This window comes from Aquarana catesbeiana, linkage group LG11, assembly GCF_042186555.1.
Source record: "Aquarana catesbeiana isolate 2022-GZ linkage group LG11, ASM4218655v1, whole genome shotgun sequence".
NCBI classification, from domain to species: domain Eukaryota; kingdom Metazoa; phylum Chordata; class Amphibia; order Anura; family Ranidae; genus Aquarana; species Aquarana catesbeiana.
The window spans coordinates 21,203,465-21,225,687 of record NC_133334.1 but is presented as its reverse complement, the minus strand read 5'-3'; the positions used below and the strand labels follow the sequence as shown (position 1 = coordinate 21,225,687).

Genomic DNA, 22,223 nt, shown 5'->3' with positions numbered 1-22,223 from the left:
ATTTATATAGTCACCCCTGCTCTAGAGGATTGGGACTTCCTAGGCAGGCTGTCTTTGCATGTAGACCACCCTGGTTAACACCCACACCTAATGCTGAGCCTTCTATAATTGGAAGAACTGAAATCCAATGAATGAAAGCGGCGGGCCAGGGACAGTCAGGCTGGGGAGGAAAAGGCTAGATGATGCTGAGGGCCTCCAGGAAACAAAGTGGTCCCGATCTGACTTGTTGCAGCTTCTAATGCACACCGTGAGAAGCTCACTGTGTGCAGTGAAACTAGAGTAAGCCATCTCAGTCCAGGATAGGAGCTGGTACAACTGTGCAAGACTGAAGTGAAGGCCGGAGGTCAGATTTAACTCCTTCCCACCCCCTCCTGGTGACCCTGGGTCTAAATGCCAACGGACTTCCCAAATTTTGTTATCACTGTGACTGGCTGTAAAAGAGATCGCATGATCAGGAGTCTGTAACGCCGGCTCCCAATCATAGCCCACACTACATACAGTGATAGTCCGAGATCTTCCAGGGTCCTGCTGGAGCGCCCCCCCCCCCCCCCCCCCTCTGCATACTGAACACAAGGGGTCACCCACTTGACACCTCTATCATTCAACAAATTCTTTTTTTTTTTTTTTTTTTTTAAATACAAGGTGTTCTCTAATTGGCCAAGGGTAGATTGCAGTGACATCTGTCCCTTCTCTCTACCCTGTCCAATCAGAGAAAACCTTGTTATGATTGAAAAAAATGCAAGGCGTTCTCTGAATGGTGGAGGTGCTGAGTGACCGACCCCTTGTGTTCAGTGTGCAGAGGAGAAGCTGCTCCAACAGGACCCAGAAGATTGCAGCTCTCAGCGTATGTAGTTTGGGTGACTTCAGTGGATTTCGACATTACCAGTCGCCCTCCAAGTATAAAAGATATGGATAATTACATCGTGCCAAGCTGGCCAATGTAAGTAAAGTTAATTCCTGGAATTCGGCTCACCTTTGTCTAGATGTCATATACGAGTCCCAATGCAGGAATCAGAGCTCGGTATTGTACATCACATGCAGCCCTGCAATCTGCTTTTTCCATTTATAACTTTTATCGATATTCCAGATTTCTCACCCAGACAAGGAAAATATGAGCCGTCCCCACCCACATGGATAGACGGCTGTACAGAGGACCTGAAACGCTTATAATAGGAGCGTGCAGGCAGGGTAAAGCGCAGAGGCCCCAACCAACCAATAGAGTTTCAGTTTTCTGCACTTCGATACTGAAGGATTTCTTCAGTAAAGAGAACCTGTCATCTGCCAACATTGAGTTGCCAAAGAAAATAGTAAGACCAGTTGTCTAACTGTGTACTTGTCAGGACTGCCAAGAACTGATGCCAGGTGGCCAGCAAGACAGCTGAGCAAACAGCATTTTCAGAAGCAGAAGCCAACAACTTGCCCCCCCCCCCCCCCCCCCATGTTTCTCTTGTGCTGGGTTTAATTAAAGGTGCAGGCTCTGGGGGCGCTCATCCTGGTCCAGGCTGCACTAGGTAAAGAGCCCGGGGCAACAAGGGCAATGAGAGAGTGTAAACCACTTAGCTGCCAATTTGCCCCGGATGTGGGTACCCTTTATATAATGCAGCCCAGTGCAAACACACATAACTAGGAGCTGGTGGACTTAGGTGTCAGATGTATTTAAAATACATCTGCAGTGCATTCCCATAAACTATGGAGGAATATACAGTGCCTTGAAAAAGTATTCACACCCCTTTAAATTTTTTCACATTTTGTCACGTTACAACCAAAAAACGTAAATGTATTTTATTGGGATTTTATGTGATAGACCCACACAAAGTGGCACATAATTGTGAAGTGGAAGGAAAATAATAAATGGTTTTCCAAATGTTTTACAAATAAATATGTGAAAAGTGTGGTGTGCATTTGTATTCAGCCCCCTTTACTCTGATACCCCTAACTAAAATCTAGGGGAACCAATTGTCTTCAGAAGTCACCTAATTAGTAAATACAATATTCTATACAATCTCAGTATAAATACAGCTGTTCTGTGAAGCCCTCAGAGGTTTGTTAGAGAACCTTCATGAAGAAACAGCATTATGAAGGCCGAGGAACACACCAGACAGGTCACGGATAAAGTTGTGGAGAAGTATAAAGCAGGGTTAGGTTATAAAAAAAAAAAACATATCCCAAGCTTTGAACATCTCACGAAGCTCTGTTCAATCCATCATCCGAAAATGGAAAGATTATGTATAGCATAACTGCAAACCTACCAAGACATGGCCGTCCACCTAAACTGACAGAACGACGGGCCGCCTATGTAAACAAGGCAGATCGCCGTTCTGCTAGAGGGGAAGATGGAGATCTTGTGTTTCTGCTGAGCAGAAACACGGATCTCTGTTTTCCCCCAGTCAAAGCACCTCCCCCACAGTTAGAAAACACCCCCTAGGGACACACTTATCCCTTTAAACGCCCCTGATGTTAACCCCTTCCCTGACAGTGTCATTAGTAAGGTGACAGTGCATTTCTTTTTTTTTTTTTTAGCACTGATCACTGTATTGGTGTCACTGATCCCCAAAAAAAAGTGTCAAAAGTGTTAGTTAGGTGTCCAATTTGTCTGCCGCAATCCTACTAAAAATCACTGATCGCCGCCATTACTAGCAAAAAAAAAAAAAAAAAAGAAGAAAAAAAAAATTCCATAACTATATCCCATAGTTTGTAGATGGTATTACCTTTATGCAAACCAATAAATATACGCTCATTGGGATTTTTTTTTTACCAAAAATTTGTAGCAGAATACATATTGGCCTAAATTGATGAATACATTTGATTTTTTTTTTGCTTTTTATTTTTCTTATTGAGTATATTTTATAGCAGAAAGTAAAAAAAATTTTTTTTTTTCAAAATTGTTCTTTGTTTATAGCACAAAAAATAAAAACCGCAGAGATGACCAAATACTACCAAAGAAAGCTCTATTTGTGGGGGGGGGGGGGGGGGAGATCAATTTTATTCGGGTACAGCATCACACAACGGCGCAATTGTCAGTTAAAATAACGCAGTGCCGTATCGCAAAAAATGGCCTGGTCATGAAGGGGGGGGGGGGGCTTCTAGGGCTGAAGTGGTTAACATACGTTGTGCAGCAGGAACTTCTTGGTAGGCCTCTATGGTTTGAGTAATTATTTATTTCAATTCGTGTTTCTAAAGCCGTTCTATATCTGATTTTACAATCTATATACAATATTTTTCACACCAAAAGTTTAATACATGACAAAGGATTCCCGAAGCACTCTGGGTTAGCAAAAATACAGCACAACAGCAGCTCCCTGCCTTTAGGCGCTACCTCTACCTTAGGCAGATGAAACAGAGATATCACATCAGCACTAAAGTCATACGAAGAGACAGAAAACCTGAAAAAGAACACTTCACGCGTCACTTTACTGGGTACATGTAAGGGTTTAAAACCACTTTAAGCTTTGCCCCTCATCATAAAGAGCAGAGAAGCAGCAAATGTAACAATGCAACTCCAGAAGTTGGGAAATCTCCCCAGCCTGCTCATAATTCATTCTTCTGTTATATTTATTTTTAATAATCAGCTCTATAGTGTATGGAGATCAAATAACAGAAGATCTAAATGTCGTGGCAGACACACCAGGCACAGATTATAAAGGGCGATATTTAGTAACACGCCAAGTTTGTCAGCTGACTCATTATCTTCACAGAATTTGGCCGCTATCTCCCCTCACTAATATTAGACCATGAGCAAGCTCACAGCTCAGCCACCAAATCTGTGACCTTTGACTCACTTGTCTGGACCTACCTAGTCACCTTCACCTTCCTGTCTTCCCGATCAGAGGGAATGCCATGTGCCTACCCAACTAGACACAACTACAGGCTGGTTTTTATAGAAAATAACACTTACATGGTAATTTCACCCAATATTCAACATTTCTTTGGTATACGGTGGGAAATAATACCACCTAACAATTTTCCTAATGACTCCAGAGATGAATTGCTCCCATTATTTGTGATTCCAGTTCTCCACATCTGTCAATTACAAAGGAGCGAGACTCTCCTTGTTGAATCTTTAAAGGCTAAGCCCACCTTATAGACCAATAAAAAGAAAAAAATGTGTGCACTTGCATTAGATACTTAAATCTATATTCCTGTGTGATTGTCATAAATAGATGAATAAATGAATAAACACCATCAGAGTTAATTTTAAGTGTAAGTGAATAAAAAGTTGCTATGCGACACAGCATATAGCGATATGTAAATCAAATAATAATATTAACCATTCCATACAGATAAATATAGAAAACTTGTGTGCAAAAAACAAGGTTATTCCACCCAAGTGCAAAGTCATACGTGAAAGAGTTCAAAATTGCGTCATGAGTCGCAAAAAAAACGCATATCCAAAGTTAATAAGTTGCATTCCTTAGTGTGTATAAAGGAATAAGGGGACGTGAAGGGACCTCTAACCACCAGTGGATCCAAAGGTTGATAACAGATGTATCCTTACCAGACGCGTTGGACCTCCTTTATACAAGGTCTTAGAAGCATACAGATTTAGCCCTCTGCAGGGACAGGAGATGACAGCTCACCACACGACCGGAGATGATTCCGACACTTCTGCATTGATGTAAATACTCCCTCGTTTTAAACTCGTGAATAAAGAAGGGGAGAAAAAGAAACTCCAATAGTGTAGTAGATAAAAAAAGGGAATTTTATTGCCTCAGACAACTAGCCATCATACAAAAACATCCAAAATATAAAAGCCGGCAAAATATAAAAACAACAGAGATGCCCGTGCTAAATTACATGGGGCTCTATGGCGATCTGGCATACACTGCGTAGCCACGCCCTACATGTTTCGTGATAGGTCACGTCTTCAAAGGGGCACGGGCGACGCAGTGAACCATCGCCATTTTTCTTTTTTCCACCTTATAGACCAGACTCAACTTTTTACCGCTGAGGTACCCCTGCTAAAACCAATTCTTTGGTGGTCAGTGGGAAGGATGCCCCTTACGTTGGTCGTCAGTGGGAAGGATGCCCCTTACGTTGGTCGTCAGTGGGAAGGATGCCCCTTACGTTGGTCGTCAGTGGGAAGGATGCCCCTTACGTTGGTCGTCAGTGGGAAGGATGCCCCTTACGTTGGTCGTCAGTGGGAAGGATGCCCCTTACGTTGGTCGTCAGTGGGAAGGATGCCCCTTACGTTGGTCGTCAGTGGGAAGGATGCCCCTTACGTTGGTCGTCAGTGGGAAGGATGCCCCTTACGTTGGTCGTCAGTGGGAAGGATGCCCCTTACGTTGGTGTCAATGGGAAGGATGCCCCTTACGTTGGTCGTCAGTGGGAAGACTGTTCCTTACATTGGTGGTCAAAGGGAGGAATTCCCCTTACATTGGTGATCAGAGGGTAAAAGGCTTCTTTTATTGGGGGTCAGTGGAAGAATACCCCCTACGTTGGTGGTCAGTGGGAAGAATGCTCCTTACATTGATGATCAGAAGAAGGCTTCTTTCATTGGGGGGTCAGTGGGAAGAATTCCCCCTACATTGGCAGTCCGTGGGAAAAATACTCCTTACATTGGTGATCAATGGGAGGAATTCCCCTTACATTGGTGATAAGAGGGTAAAAGAAGCCTTTTACTTTCTGATCACCAATGTAAGGGGAATTCCTCCCACTGACCGTTAACGTAAGGAACATTCTTCCCACTGACCACCAATGTAAGGAACATTCTTCCCGCTGACCACCAATGTAAGGAACATTCTTCCCGCTGACCACCAATGTAAGGAACATTCTTCCCACTGACCACCAATGTAAGGAACATTCTTCCCGCTGACCACCAATGTAAGGAACATTCTTCCCGCTGACCACCAATGTAAGGAACATTCTTCCCGCTGACCACCAATGTAAGGAACATTCTTCCCACTGATCACCAATGTAAGGAACATTCTTCCCACTGATCACCAATGTAAGGAACATTCTTCCCACTGATCACCAGTGTAAGGAACATTCTTCCCACTGATCACCAATGTAAGGAACATTCTTCCCACTGATCACCAATGTAAGGGACATTCTTCCCACTGGCCACCAATGTAAGGGACATTCTTCTCACTGATGATCACCAATGTAAGGAACATTCTTCCCACTGATCACCAATGTAAGGAACATTCTTCCCACTGATCACCAATGTAAGGAACATTCTTCTCACTGATCACCAATGTAAGGAACATTCTTCCCACTGATCACCAATGTAAGGAGCATTCTTCTCACTGATCACCAATGTAAGGAACATTCTTCCCACTGATCACCAATGTAAGGAACATTCTTCCCACTGATCACCAATGTACCGTATTTTTCCGTGTATAAGACGCTACTTTTTCCTAAATATTTTGACTGAAAATCGAGCAGCGTCTTATACATGGTCAGTCAGCCTGGGAGAGAGCTGCGCGGGTGCGTAGCTGGTCATAGCGGCTTCCTCCAATCACAAGCCGAATGTTAGTGACGTCAGCTGGAGGTGGGGGCAGAGGTCGAGAGGGCGCTGATGCGATCCCGTTCGACGTGGAGCTTGCGCGGATGCATCAGGGAGCGGAGAGCGGAGCAGAGAGTTTTGACAAGATGTTACACAGTACCGGTAGTAAGAGATTGTCTTATTCTGCAAAATTCAAACTCAGTGTAGTTAGCTATGCAAAAGAGCATGGGAATAGAGCTGCAGAGAGACAGTTTGGACCTCCCCCCACTGAGAGTATGATCAGACAGTGGAGAAAACAGGAAGAGCAACTCCTTAAGATGCCAAAAAAGAAGAAGGCCTTAAGGGGAAAACCAGCAAAATGGCCAAATTTGGAGCAGAGGCTTAAAACTTGGATTTTAGAGCAGCGCCAGAGTGGCTTATGTGTGTCAACCAAACTTATTCAATGTCAGGCAAGAATGTTTGCAAGTGAAATGAACATTGTTGATTTTACAGGAAAGGCAAAATGGTGCTTCAATTTCATGAGGAGAGAAGGGTTGGCCATGAGAACACGAACAAAGTTAGCTCAGAAAATGCCACCAGTTTATGAGGATAAAATCCAAAAATTTCACTCCTATGTCATACAACTTAGGAAAAAATATGATTTTGAACCAAGTCAGATTGCAAACATAGATGAGGTTCCTCTCAATTTTGATGTGTCTTCCAACAGAACTGTTGATGTGAAAGGAATCAAAACAGTGGCGATTAAAACAAGTGGCCATGAAAAGACACACTATACTGCTGTGCTTTCATGCTGTGCAGATGGTACTAAACTGCCTCCTATGCTTATTTTCAAGAGAAAAACCTATCCTAAAGAGACCATACCACCTGGCATTATTGTGCAAGTTCAAGAGAAGGGATGGATGAATGAAGACATTATGGCCATTTGGTTTGCAAAGGTTTGGTCCAGAAGACCTGGAGGGCTCTTAAAGAAGCCAGCTCTGCTTGTTTTTGATCAATTCCGAGCACATTTAACAGAAAAGACCAAAAGGGTTGCATCAGATTTGCGAACACACCTAGCAGTTATTCCTGGTGGACTTACAGGTCAGCTACAGCCACTAGATGTCTCAATAAACAAGCCTTTTAAAGTCCTGATGAGAGAAGAATGGAGTAGATGGATGCAAAAAGCAGGTGATAACTTGACACCGGCAGGAAGAGTGAAAAAACCAACCATTACTGAGGTCTGCAATTGGGTCCTTAACTCATGGTATGGCGTCAAACAAGAGGTGATTGTGAAGTCCTTCAAGAAATGTGGAATCAGCAATGAAAAGAACGGAACTGAGGATGATCTCACATATATAGACAGTGACTCAGAAGACAGCAGTGATGCACAAGAAGCTGAAGAAATTCTGTCTGGCACTAGTGATGAAGAAGAGAACATTGATGCAACAGAGGCTGAATAAAGTGATATGCTGCATAATATACTGGTATGTAAACTTTACCTGCGGTAATTACTAAATAAAACTGTGTTCTGTTTTACCTGTTTAAAATATTGATTTCTTAATTTTGGGTTGGAAAAGTGGGGGGCGTCTTATACATGGGGGCGTCTTATACACGGAAAAATACGGTAAGGAACATTCTTCTCACTGATCACCAATGTAAGGAACATTCTTCTCACTGATCACCAATGTAAGGAACATTCTTCTCACTGACCACCAACGTAAGGAACATTCTTCTCACTGACCACCAACGTAAGGAACATTCTTCTCACTGACCACCAACGTAAGGAACATTCTTCTCACTGACCACCAATGTAAGGAACATTCTTCTCACTGATCACCAATGTAAGGAACATTCTTCCCACTGATCTCCAATGTAAGGAGCATTCTTCTCACTGATCACCAATGTAAGGAACATTCTTCTCACTGATCACCAATGTAAGGAACATTCTTCTCACTGATCACCAATGTAAGGGACATTCTTCTCACTGATCACCAATGTAAGGAACATTCTTCCCACTGATCACCAATGTAAGGGACATTCTTCTCACTGATCACCAATGTAAGGAACATTCTTCCCACTGATCACCAATGTAAGGAACATTCTTCTCACTGATCACCAATGTAAGGAACATTCTTCTCACTGACCAACATAAATGTAAGGGGCATTCTTACCACTGACCAAAAACATAGGGGGCATTCTTCCCACTGACCCCCAATAAAAGAAGCCTTTTATTGGTGATCAGTGGGAAGAATGTCCCTTATATTTGTGGTCAGTAGGAAGAATGCTCCTTACATTGGTAGTCAGTGGGAAGAATGTTCCTTATCTTGGTGATCAGACGAAGGCTTCTTTCATTGGGGGTCAGTGGGAAGAATTTCCCCTACATTGGCTGTCAGTGGGAAAAATGCTCCTTACGTTGGTGGTCAATGGGAGGAATTCCCCTTACATTGGTGAGCAGAGGGTAAAAGTCTTTTATATGGTGTCAGTGGGAAGAATGCCCCCTACATTGGTGGTCAGTGAGAAGAATACGGCACGTATCCCTCATAGGCATACTGCCCCCAGACAACCTCATATGCAAAGGGCATCTTAATAAAGGTGGTATAGTAGAGATTATATTTTCCAACAGCTCTCTATTGGATAAGAATGGGAGTTTTTTTTTTTTTTTTTCCTGGAAACCTCTTTGGACAGTTTATGTTATCAGACATCAGTATCCAGACATACGTAGCCGGCTGTGATGCGGTGATGAAATATGACATCATGGAGCACATGACACACAGTGTGAAAATGGGCGCTTATCTCTGCAACAGCGAGGCACATTCCTTTGTAGGTGACACTCTTCTGCCCACACCATCCTCCCAGTGCTGATTGCCAAAGACTCTCCGAGGGTCCTTGAAGAGAAGAATTCTTACAAATACACACTAACTGCACTGTATAAATATCAGACAAAAACTAATTGATTGGTGTCTGATCCTTATCCTTCCATGCATACTTTGCAATACAATATGTATACCTCTGAAGAAAGGAGAGGAGCTATTAACTCACAGGCTGCAAAAAAAGAAACAATCAAAAAAGGGAACAGAAAAGAGAAAAATGCTGAAACAAGAATCAGGCAATGTCTTCATAATATCATCTCCTATTTACAGTATTTAAAACCAATAAGCCCATAAAAATCAAATGCACTGAAATAGTGCCCCATCTTGGCACGGAGGATGATCTGTCAATAGCAATATACAGCACTGCCACTCTGGTGTGCTCCAAATCATGGATGTGATGTGGTGCCAGCAGTCCTCACTCCTACAGGTTTCGTCATAACCAGGACATCATTAGGTAGCGACAGTCACCTGATGAATTGATGATGATGGACTTTGTGCACTGCTGTAAAACAATTTTTTGCTCAGGCACATTAATTATACGGGATCCCCCCCCCTTATTTCACAATGGATACACATTGCATTTGGTATTTATTTTAGTTGGGGAATTCATTGGATTTGTAAGGGTAAGTGAAGCTCTTTTAAAACCAATTTTTATTGTATGGTGTATATGGATATATACCATGGAGAGCAGCAGCGATCCAAGCACCACATATTATATTCCTTTGCACGAGTGTCTTCTTATATTTCTTTTGCAACCTTAAAGTAGAACTATAGGCAAAACTTTTTTTTTTTTTTTTTTTTCATTTTAGGGAGGGTTATAACTTGTATTGTTTTTTTTTTGTTTTTTTGGCCATCTGTGTCCCATTGTGGAGATTTCCCTCCACTACCTATCCCATAGCTAAATAGGAAGTGAGAAGAAATGCCTGCAAATTAAAGGGAATTTCTTGGGGACCCCCCGGTCACCTGAACTAGTGTCCCTATTGGAAGATTTCCCCTCTATTACTTTTCTAAAGACAACCCAAATAACTTGGGACCTTTTTATTTTGACTTTCAATGATACTGGTAAGCAGGACAAATAGTGAGGGAGAATCTCCCCTAACGGGGGGCACAGACAGTAATAAATACTGACAGGTATTCTAATCTCTCTGCACTTTATCCAAAAGTAAAAAAAAAAAAAAAAAAAATTTTTGCCTTTAGTTATACTTTAAAGTCTACTTCCACTTTTGCTGCCAAATTGGAAGAACACCTACTTTATATTTCTTACATGTTCTTATTAACATAGCATCAAAAAATAAATGAATAAAAAAGTAAAAAAACCTTTTCAAGTACCTTTTACGTGCTTAAAAATCCTAACATGCTCTTTGTAATGTTTAGGGGGGAATGTAGAGTAATGTTAACATAATGTATCCTGCCTGTACTGTGTTTGAAGTTCATTATCAGTTGTAAACTAGATTTTTTTTAACCCTGTCTGTCCTAACAAAGGGTTAAAAATTTAGAAAGTGAGGGACAGCTTGGCCTGTGTGGGGACAAAGTCACTGAGACTGACCAGAAATTCTTAGAATTAGCCATGACACCTCCTTAGAAACCTCTAGACAGTAAGAAATTTATATATAAGAATTTTTTATTATTATATATATATATATATATATATATATATATATATATATATATATATATATGCTATTTAAGTATACTGTGTGAATAGGAACACAACACACACACACAGTGGGGTTTTCTCAAGGTTTAACTGCATAAGCGAATATACAATTTAAGTAATTACTACTAAAAATTAAATAAAAAATAAAAAGGAAAAAAAACACAGCGGGGAGCACTCTACATATGTACACATAAGTAAATGAGACAGTCTAATGATGCTTGCACTCCCAGTATTGTCCTCAATCTTCTGGGTTCAGTAATGTTGGGTGCAATTCAACCCAGGACATCTAGTGGCGCATGGATGTACTGCAGGGGACTGCTCATGATTGAAGTAGAGTATTGCAGCTTGATATGGCCAATTCCATCCAGAATTTTTGGGGCTTAACATTCAGGGCCTTGGAGGTCCAAGATGGGATGAATGCCCATGATTGGGTCAATAAACAGGCTGGGGTCAAACCCCTGCAACCTTTCAACAGCAGGGCCTGGGGCTATGACCCATTGGTCTAGAACAGTGGTTGTCAACTTTAGAGCCAAAGGGGGCCTCAAATGTGGCCCCTGACAATCGCCAAAGGGAGTGTTCAATGCATGTAACTGGAGGACTGTCAGAGACTGCAGAGCTAATAGAGGAAATGAGGGTCAGAGAGTGAGGACAGGATACATTGTTGGTGGGGAGATGCTGCCGAAGACAATACGAAGCTGGGAACATGTTACATGAGGCTATTAGAGATCAATGCTATTACCCTAATCAATGTTCCCTCTACAGACTGCTGAGGTCCGAGGGCCACACGTCATATACCAAATGGCCGCAGATTGGGCACCATGAGTCTAGAAGTCCTGATTTAGATCAGCAAGCCGCTGATGGGATATATGAACTGGAGCACAATGCCATGAGTAGCAGCTATTTAAGTAGAGAACTTCTAAATAAAAAAAATAAGTAAATAATTGTCTTTCAGAAACAATTTAAGGCCAATTCACACTATGTGCGGTGACAAATGTTTAACTGCATGGGACACACAGGAAATAGTTTCCTGTGTGTCCTCATTCACCCGGGAAACGCAGCCTAGCACTGCAGCATGCTGTGATAAAATACAGACATGCTGCATTTTATCGCAGCGCATCGCCCCGAATTGCACTTCAATGACAGGCAATGCAGCACATCACACCAGCGACATTGCAGTGAAGTGTATGTTTTGTACACTTCAAATAAAACTTATACAAACAAAAAAAAAAAAAGGGGGGAGCAGTGTGATGCAATGAATCGCTCCCCGCGCCGCCCCTTAGGGCAGTCGATGATGGAGAGCTGTCCCAGTGCTAAAGCGCTGCAGCAGCTCTCCTTACAGCGCAAATTCTTCCTCAACCAAGCTACTGATTGGTCAGCACATCACGACTTTGTAATTCTCTGGGGAGAGCAATGTGACCAATGCCTCACCAATTCAAAAGTAACCATCTAACCACCGTAACCTGCAGAACAGAAAAGGAATACAAAACAGAAAAATTGTAAAATAGACAAAAGAATTTTATTTTGGACAAAAAATATTTTCAATTAATTCCAATTTTTATATAAATAACGAGTTTTCTTGCCATCATTTCATTTAAGTTTGATACAGGCTGTACAGAAAAAAAAATTGTATTCTTTGCACAAAACAAGAGTTAAACCCTCCCCCAGTATGGCAGCCATATTTATCACAGTATGTTCAATGTGCAAATTCCTAATACACTGTGCAGATAGGATTGAACATTACAATTCGTGTGCGCAATAAACAATGTGTATTTCTTATGAGAAAAAAAAAAAAAAGAAAAAGGGACTCCTTAGATAAATACATAGATTTGTTCTACTAATGCTTTAGAGAGAAAAGATTGTGGATTTAAGAAGAGGAAAAAAACTTTAGTGCATTTGAGGCTCAGCTAAAGTAATAAATTAAACCTTTACTAGAATGAAGGTTTGGCGAGTTTTTCACATTTTTTGCAAGCTAGCTGTAACATCTTTGATGACTGTAATTCACAAATATCTGCAGATACTCCCTCTAGTGGCTGCTTGTAGATCAAGCAGCACAGTCAGCACCACTGCCGAGATAAGACCTGTTGGCCACATAGAGTCGGTTATTATTTATTCTGTGCCAAAAGACTTGCGCTAGTAAAACAACACTCACCATCCGGCACTATTTAGCAGGAAGCAAATATGGCCATCCCCTTATATATTTACAAACTTTAAACAGAAATAAGGTTTATAAAAACAGTATGGTTAGGATCATTTACATTAACAAGTATATCTTAAAAAAACAAACAAACAAAAAAAAAAAAAAAATAAAAAAAAAAAAAAAAAAAAAAGGACACACAAAACAAAAAACAAACCTACAGGTTCTCTTTAAGAACACTGCATTAAAAATAATACTAATAATCTTGGGTTTGGGGGTGTAATAGGGTATATAAATTTAGAAGATATGGCCTACCCTATATTAAGGTAGCCTTAAATATTGAAATGGCAGTAGGAGGTGGTGGAAATGCCCAACCACCATCAATCAAAACAAGTGAATGCACACTTGTATATTCCAAGCTATGGTTATGTGGTGGGGAGACCAGCTGTATACTGTATTTTGGTGGCTGAAAAATCAAGGCCAGCCATCAAAGGTCATCACTGCCCAAGCATTTTTGGACCAAGTTATGTTCTATTAGTGGTGGCCAGATGTGGCCCTTTGCTTGCTTTTATCTGGCCCTTGGGGCACCATTTCATCCACCGATACCAACAATGGAGCAGAGTTCAACCCAATGGCACCAACGATGGGGCGCAATTCATCCCAATAGCACCAACGATGGGGCGCAATTTTTGCAAATTACATCAACGATGTGGCACAATTCATCCCGATGGGATGGGGGCATACCCCCCCCCTCCACCAACGTTGGGACCATTTCTACTCCCAATGGCCACAGTCCAGCGCTCCTAAAGTCTTAAAAAGGACAGTAAACTGGTCCTTTGTTTAGAAAGTTTGGAGACCCCTGTACTATTAAAGACAAACTGCTGATCTTATTTTATATATAAATTAAATTTATAGAAAGATGCTTTTCTAATCTTCTGATCTCCAGGTCCCACACTAACACAGTGGTGGAGGCTGTGGTCCAGGACCTTTAGAACCACTCCAAGGATGGTCAGGGGTATCTTCTATTTATAGTCTAAGCTGATCTAAATATAATAGAATATATAAATTTACTATATACATACTGATCTTAATATCAGCATGTTTTTTGGTTACTTTTCTAATCTTGGGTCCCACACTAATAAGGTGGAGGAGGCCATGGTCCAGGACCTTTAGAACAGCTCCAAGATTGGTCAGGGTTATTTTCTATTTATAGTCTCAGCTGATCCGAATATATACATCTATATATACTGATCTTAACATCAACACGTCTTTTGGTTACTTTTCTAATACTCTGATCTCCAGGTTCCACACTAACATGGTGGTGGAAGCCATGGTCCAGGACCTTTAGAGCTGCTCCAAGATTGGTCAGGGTTATATTCCATTTATAGTCTCAGCTGATCTGAATATATACAGTATAACTACAGTATATATTCTGATCTTAACATCAACATGTCTTTTAGTTACTTTTCTAATCTTCTGATCTCCCAAGTTCCTTTCAAAATGGCGTTGGAGAACCTAGAACCAGGACATAAGAGTAGCAAATCTTTGCAAAGGTGTAATAACTTATTTTTTTCCCATCTAACCATCTTCTGGCCAAGCCCTTGGCAGGAGCTTTTATAAAATGTAATAAAAATGTGATCTCTTTCCAAAAGCGGTGAATGGAAATTAGTCGCGCACGTATACTCTATGGCCAAGTTATGCTCTTCCAGCAAGCAGTCATTAAATGCATATCAACCGTAGAGGTTTTGAGGATGTCTTCTAATGCTCACGCGGAGAAGGCCAAAGAAGACTTTTACAACATCTGATACTGCCTCTATCGCATTTTTTACCCCAGTGGAAACCTTTAAATAATTTCCAGGGCTTAACCAATTTCATTTGGGGGGGTGAGTGCGAGAAATGCCCTGATTAGTTGGAAGAATTTTACAGAGAGCCATCTCCATTGTCATGCTGTTGGAAAGTTGCAAAGTGGTGTAGGCTTTGGAACTTTGCAGGCACCATCAAATGTGAGTCCAATCACCATCAGCTAATGAACCCCCCCTACCAACCTGTAGACCAGGGGTAGGTACTTTGGCTTTCCAGCTGTTGTGGGACTACAATTGCTATCATGCTTTTGCAGGTCATGCTTGTGGCTGTCAAGAGTCTTGAAACATCTCATGGAATTTATAGTTCAGCAACAGCTGAAGGGCTGAAGTTTGCCTAGAGGAATCCTGCTTGAGAATAGCTGGTCAAATTGAAGGCAAGGTGAAACCCGTATGTCATAGCTTAACCCATGCTCACCCAGTCGCTTCCCCTTAAAAATCATAGGCAGGCATTAAAACGTTAAAGAAAATGAATTTCAAATGCTTAAATAAAGAATAAAAAAAAAAGTATGAAAATTGGCACAAACGTAGTAAAATTGTGTATGCACATAGAAATGGTGTGGGCTTTGCTACTAATAGTGATTCCACTTCAAGTCAAGAAATAATTCACAGCTCCCTAGACTGGGCCAAGAGGACCTGTAAGGCTGTTATAGAACTCCAACAGCCAATGGCAGAGGCTCCTAAAAAAAAAAAAAATTGTCCTGCTGATTTGTTTCTCAAGCTGTTCCTGAGAGAGTTTCACGTGACTTTTGGATGTGAGCATCCTACAGATTTAGGCAATGAGCCCCAAGACAGTAAAAAACAAAACAAAGGGACAGGTCAAAAGGCTAATCATCTCCACCCACATCAAGTTTTCTTTGCGATACATAAACGGGTCCCTGAGATCCTCCGTTAGGAGTAGAGGACATGATCGGTGAAGAGGTCACACCCCCTGGGGTGCGGAAGAAGTTGTCCTTCAGTGGTTGAGATCCTTTAGGAGTGAGGGGAACCCCCGCCTGTAGAAAGACAAGAAAATACATTTAAGCACTTGCCTACTGGGCACTTTTACCCCCTTTCTGCCCAGGTCAATTTTCAGCTATCAGCGCAGTCATGCAACATGCATATAAAATGTTTATCATTTTTTTTCCACACACATAGAGCTTTCTTTTGGTGGTATTTAATCACCACTGTTTTTTTTTTTTTTTTGATAAATAAATGAATACCAGGAAAAAAAAAAAACCACAAGTTTTTCATAGTTTGTTATAAAAATTTGCAAACAGGTAATTTTTCTTCTTCACTGATGAGGCGGCACAGATTGGCAGCACTGGCGGGCACTGTTGAGACTAGACTGATAATCAGTGTACATGTCCCTTTTTTAGAGAAACCGGTTGTCGACTATCTTCTAAGCACGAGGAAAGGAGCGCCAATAAGCAGCTTCTATTTACATTCGTGATCAGCTGTGATTGGCCACAGCTGATCATGTGGTAAAAAGCCGCAGATTGGCTCTTTACCTCCTCCGGACAACAATGCTACCACTGAACCCTGCGCGATCACGGGACACCGTCATAGGATGGCGTCCCAGGACTAGCCGGCCGCTCTGTAGCAGTCATTCGGCTATAGCGCGGATGGAAAGTGGTGAAAGAGGTTTGATCTGCTTATTATTTTTTTTTTGCCTACCCTGGTTCCTCTCTCTCTTCACTCAAATATGCTATTTAAAATTATTAAATTAAAACTTTCCATTTTCATCATTCCCCTATTTTAAGCCCAGTGACATCACTGGGTCTCCCTGTTTCTCCATGCATTGCAGACGGATCATGGGCAGTGGGAGGGGCCAGTGATGTGTTCAGGAAGCCATGTACAGCACCCTGCTGGCCCCTCCCACTGCCCATTATCGGTCTGCAATGCATGCCTCAGTACTATTTTCAAGAGCCTTCAGGCATTCAAGGTCTCTGAGCTCTGACAACGCGTAGTGGAGCCTGAGGTGCTGACGCATCCAATTCCGCAATAGCAGGAGATTTTGACCGCCTCGCTATGGAGCCGGTTCACCTATCTCCGCAGCGGGTCCGGTGCGATTTGCACAAAAGCGGTGTGCGTCTTTTGGTCTGAATTCAGCCATAAATTGTTGTTTTGTCGTATGGTCTTATGGCTGCACCATCTTTAATGCATCTTTTAGGGTGTGCCCCCCCAAATATCTTGTTTGCTTAAAATACTGAACACCGCTACATCCCCAGTTATAAGAGGGTGTGCACACTTATGCAACCACATTATTTTAGTTCATTTTTACTCCCCCACCCCAAAAAGATTTCAGTTTGTTTTTTAACCGAGTTGTACAGACTTTAGGTCACATTAAGGCCTGATTCACACCTACGCATTTTTAGTGCTTTTTGCATTACAGAACGTGTTCCATAGGAAACCATGTTAAATAGACTGTAGTAGAAATCTGCAAAATGCACTAAAAATGCACAGGTGTGAATCAGGCCTAAAAAGGTGAACAGAGTTATGAAATGATTTATCTTTGCCTAATTTTTTTACATCACAGAAAACTGACATTTTAACAGGGGTGTGTGGAGATTATATATAAATTTTTTGGGTGCAGAGTTCTACTTTAAAAAAGGTTTGTACTTTGCACTATAGGTTTACCTGTGGTACAGCAAAGAGATGGAAGGGCTGTCCGTGATATGGGATGGGGGAAAGGTGTTTAAAGTTTAACATTTGGGCCGCCTGCAGCTCCTCCAGGGGTTTCCTGTTCCGTGGTGAGATGGTGACCGGCTGCGAGCTACCACAAGGAGGCGATATCAGGTCCTTGTTGTGCAGGGCGAAGTTCAGTATCCCCGAACTGGAACTCGGGCAAGAAGAAGCGGAAGAAGTCACAGGAGGTGCAGCCTGGCCCAGAACAGGCAGGGGAGCCATTGAGCCTGGTGACAACATGAACTTCAGTGGGATGATACCTGGAAAAAGGTAAAAAAAAAAAAAAAAAAAAAAGAAATGTATTAGTATAATCCGTATTAAAATTTCTCTCTAGGCAAAATTCAAAAAGTCTTTTGCAAGGTTTCCATAATATACTCAATATCTTAATATGTCCATTTTTATCATTTTACAATATTGTAAAAAATAAAAAAAATAAATTGAGATCGGACCCATTTCTCAGATTATAAGCTGGTTTCCAGTACTGGGCTGACAACGCCACTTAACTGCTATGGCTCTCCCCTTAAAGTGTTACTAAACCCACAACAGTAAAATCAGTCTGTAGATGCAGTAAAGCATGCTTGTTATACTCACTGTGAAAACTAAGGGGGTTAATCCTCTGCATTGTGTAAAAAGACTGTTTAACCCTATCTTCTCTGATCCTCCCCTTCTCCCACTGTCCCCAATCCATCGCCTGATAGTACAGAGCCTTGGGGACAAGCTGCACATGCTGTTTTTTTCTTTTTTTTCTTGGGAGAGTGAATGAAATCAGCACAAGGCCAATCAGCACTGTCCAAACAGAGGGTCAGGGGTCCTGCATCCTCATAGGACAATCAGGGGAGAATGAAAACTCCTCCTACAAGCTTTAAACCAGACACGAATAGAAGTCACAAGACTGCTATATACTGCCAATGAGAAAAAGGTATTTAGCAGTTTATATTTACTAAAATAATTGCATTTCCATGTTCTGTGTACTGTGGGTAATCAGATATAGTGACTGCAGAGTACGGGGTTTAGTAACACTTTAAGCATTGTCGGTAGCCAGAAGATACAGTACTTCATTAGTCTATGGGCACAATGGACTTTTTCTCTTCTGCACATGTGTAGGTATGGACTCTGAACTCCGACAATGCTCAATGGAGCCTGAGGTGGTGACGTCACATCCCAAAATGATATCAAAGCCAACAGGTTTCAGGGGATTGAGAAACCCAACTTCATCAGGGTTTAGGCGTTTTAGGCTGCAGAGAACAAATCCCAGGATTTTATTGCATTTGGTTAGCTTGCATAGCTTCAAGCGGAAATTCACTCTCCCAATCAACATGGATTATGTCTAATCCTTCTGCTGCTAGCATTAGTAAAATTCTACGTGTCTTCAGTTACTTCCTGGTTTCCTGCCTAGGCAAATGTTATGCATCCCAGGAGTCTTCAGGAGGGGAGGAGAGGTTCTCTCAGCTAAGCACACCCTCCTGTATGCATACTTGAGCTGAGGACAGATGGATTCCAGGAAATTAATTCTACATAAATCATTTGCCCTTACTTAAGAAGGCCACGGCCAGAAATGCTAAAAACGAGGAAGATACCCAAAGACCAACTTACAGTTATCAGGGGCAGCTAAGTTATGGTTTTCCTACCTGTGACAGGAGAAGTGAATATCTTCTGATCAGTACAGGTAATTGTGTGATCTTTCCCAGACTCATTGCCGATCTGTGCCAATTGCAAGGGGATCAGATACCCGGAAGGGTACAATCTCTGTAGAAACAATGAAAAATAGTCACAGGGTTAAGTACTTATCCTCAGCAGGGCTTGCTGCTCGTATCCACCACCAATAAAATTAATGGATATCTGTATACTCAAATCAATCATTTTGCATGCACACGCATTGATCAATTGCAATTGAGTTCTAGATAAGTACCTGGAGGTAGCCTGCAGGTTGTGAAAACGAGTCAGGGTATGAGGACAGGTGGTGTGTCTTTTCCATTTATTACAATAAAGTTTGGCAAGCGAGACTAAAGTCATGTTGGGCTCTACCATGAGGGGAGGTGATGAGGATGAAACCTGCAAATCGCAGTGCAACCTGAAGCTTTGGAGCAGGGAACTAGACTATAGCAAGGATGTTGGAGGCCTGAAGATCTAGGTCACAAAAGTGCTGCTTCTAATGACAAGGACTGGCGGTCGTTTGGGGTTGGGGTGTGCCTTGGAGTGACCAGGAACATTTGAGCAAAAAAAAAAAAAATAAGTTCACCTTTGGGAACATGTTACATGTCCCCATTGCTGCAGCTGCTCCCAGACCCGCCGCCACTAGTGACAGCGAGCCGGGGGATCTTCTCCCCAAATACACGGTCACAACTTAAAAAAAAAAAAAATAATAATACATAAATATGCGCCCATTAGGGGCACCACCCGCCTGACTGCATTATTAAATTCACAGAGTTCTGTGAATGGGAGAACTACAAGTACTGATAGCCTTTGCGGCTGTGCGCTTGTAGTTTTCAATGAACTACCACGCCGCTGTTGAGCGCTCTAGGTAGTTCATGGTTTCTTCCTGTCATTGTGTAACTGCTTGCCCGTACGGAGGTATGGGCAGACAGCTTACACAAGACAGTCTGCAGGAGTCTGATTGCGGGCGGAATGCTTTGCAGGCTCCTAGTAAAAAGAAAGAAAACATTAAAAAAATAAAATAAAATAAAGAAAGATGCTAATTTTTTTTACCTGCAAAAAGATGTGCTATTATTATTATTTTTTTTTGCAAAGGCGAACTTTAAATTATCTTATCCAGGTTATTCACTTCACCCATCTACAGACAGATCTGTACAAAATTAAAAACTGGCAAGTAACAAACCTCCGCCAAATCCTCCTGTCCTGAAGCTTTAATCTTTTTGGAAGCACCATTGTCATGTTCCGGAAGTTTCCGGGAACACTTCTCGTGCGGAGGATCGCTCTCAGCTGGCCGGCCAGATACGAGTATCTTCTTGTCATCTTCCAGTGAATTCTTGTCACCCTGAGCGGCTTCAGCCATGAGATTCTGAGCAGACAGGACAGCATGTCCCTGAATACCGTTAGGGTGCTGCAGATAGACAGCGTAGGAGGTCGGGGAGCTGACGTGAGGCTGGACGAGGGGCAGAGCCTGGTAAAAAAGAGGACTGGCCGACTGCAATGGTGCATTCTGAGGCTTTACAACGACCTTGGCGTTCCCTCTTGACATCTTCATTTTCATCTTTTTAACATCCCTGTAATTTAAGAAAAGGAAGACAATACAGTTAAAAATACATATAGCATATGGAAAAGCAAATAGGACTGAGGGTTGAGAGCGGGCTATTCCTACCCCCCCCCCCCCTCCTCAGTTTCCTCTGCCTCATCTTTCTATCACTAAGGCCCCTTTCACACTGGGGCGGTTTGCAGGCGTTATTGCGCTAAAAATACCGCCTGCAAACCGCCCCTAAACAGCCTCCGCTGTTTGTTCAGTGTGAAAGCCCGAGGGCTTTCACACTGAAGCGGTGCGCTGGCAGGATGGTAAAAAAAGTCCTGCGAGCCGCATCTGTGGAGCGGTGAAGGAGCTGTGTGTTCACCAATCCTGCCCATTGAAATCACTGGGACAGCGCGGCTATACCGCGGTAATACCGTGGCTATAGCCGCGCTGTACGAGCGGGTTTAACCCTTTTTCGTCTGCCAGCGGGGGTTAAAACCGCACCGCTAGCGGCCGAATACAGCCGCAAAAAGGACGGTAAAACAGCGCTAAAAATAGCGCTGTTTTACTGCCACCGCCCCAGTGTGAAAGGAGCCTTACACTGAAATGCCTCCAGTGCAGAATATGGACTCCCCCCCCCCCCCCCCCCTCCAGTGCAGAATATGGACTCCCCCCCCCCCCCCCTCCAGTGCAGAATATGGACTCACCCCCACTCCCCCCCTCCAGTGCAGAATATGGACTCACCCCCCCCCCCCAGCAGCACAACACACTACCACCCAGACAGCCGTCCAGGTGACACAGAACCCAGTTCACCTGACTCCAACCAAATAAATAGGTTCTCCCAGCAGGCCAAGGGACCCAAGAAAATCCCTGCCTATTTGCTGAGATACCCCATCTATTCCTAATCTGTACTTGCATTGCCCTTATCTTATCTAATGCCACCAGATACCCGGCCATCTAGTGACAGAAGAGAGAAGTGCAGCAACTCCAGAATTAGGGTGGAATCAATTGATCTCCTATCAATTGGAAAAGGCAACTATACCTGGCAGGTAAATTGAAGAGCAACCCTGCCAAAACATCAGGGTGCTATAATTGTAAGCGCTTTCCCTAGCAGCTGAGGGACGGTAAAACCCAGCAGTCGAGTTGTGTTTACCACCCCCCACCCCCAAATCACTCCCCCTTTAGCTGCAAAAGCAATGTACACAGGACTGCAGCAAGCATTTAACCCGCTGTTGCTTTTGGCAAGTGAATGGGGCCACTCTGCACGCACCGCGCAGCTGGGAGCAATGTACATGGTTGCAGGACGCTAGTGCGGTGTTCCAGTAGGCATTGCCTCCTCACCATCTCAAATGCTCTCTGAAGACCCAAAGCAAGAGTGAATGAGCCCTAACAGGGAGGGGGGTTCCTGGTCCCCTATTGTCATAAAAAAAC

The 22,223-nt window shown here is 42.6% G+C and overlaps 1 protein-coding gene across 2 annotated transcripts in view; it reads right to left on the bottom strand.

Moving 5' to 3' along the window:
• Positions 1 to 12,521: 12,521 nt before the first annotated feature.
• E2F8 (E2F transcription factor 8) overlaps positions 12,522 to 22,223 on the bottom strand; it is a 38,929-nt gene continuing 29,227 nt past the window's right edge. For both annotated transcript variants that reach the window (XM_073604044.1, XM_073604043.1), the window contains exons 10-13: positions 20,448 to 20,835; positions 19,240 to 19,357; positions 17,564 to 17,871; positions 12,522 to 15,939 (exon numbers count right to left, since the gene is read on the bottom strand). In XM_073604044.1, coding sequence (XP_073460145.1) covers positions 15,772 to 15,939; positions 17,564 to 17,871; positions 19,240 to 19,357; positions 20,448 to 20,835 — 982 coding nt within the window. In that variant the 3' untranslated portion in view covers positions 12,522 to 15,771. The remainder of the gene's footprint in view (positions 15,940 to 17,563; positions 17,872 to 19,239; positions 19,358 to 20,447; positions 20,836 to 22,223) is intronic.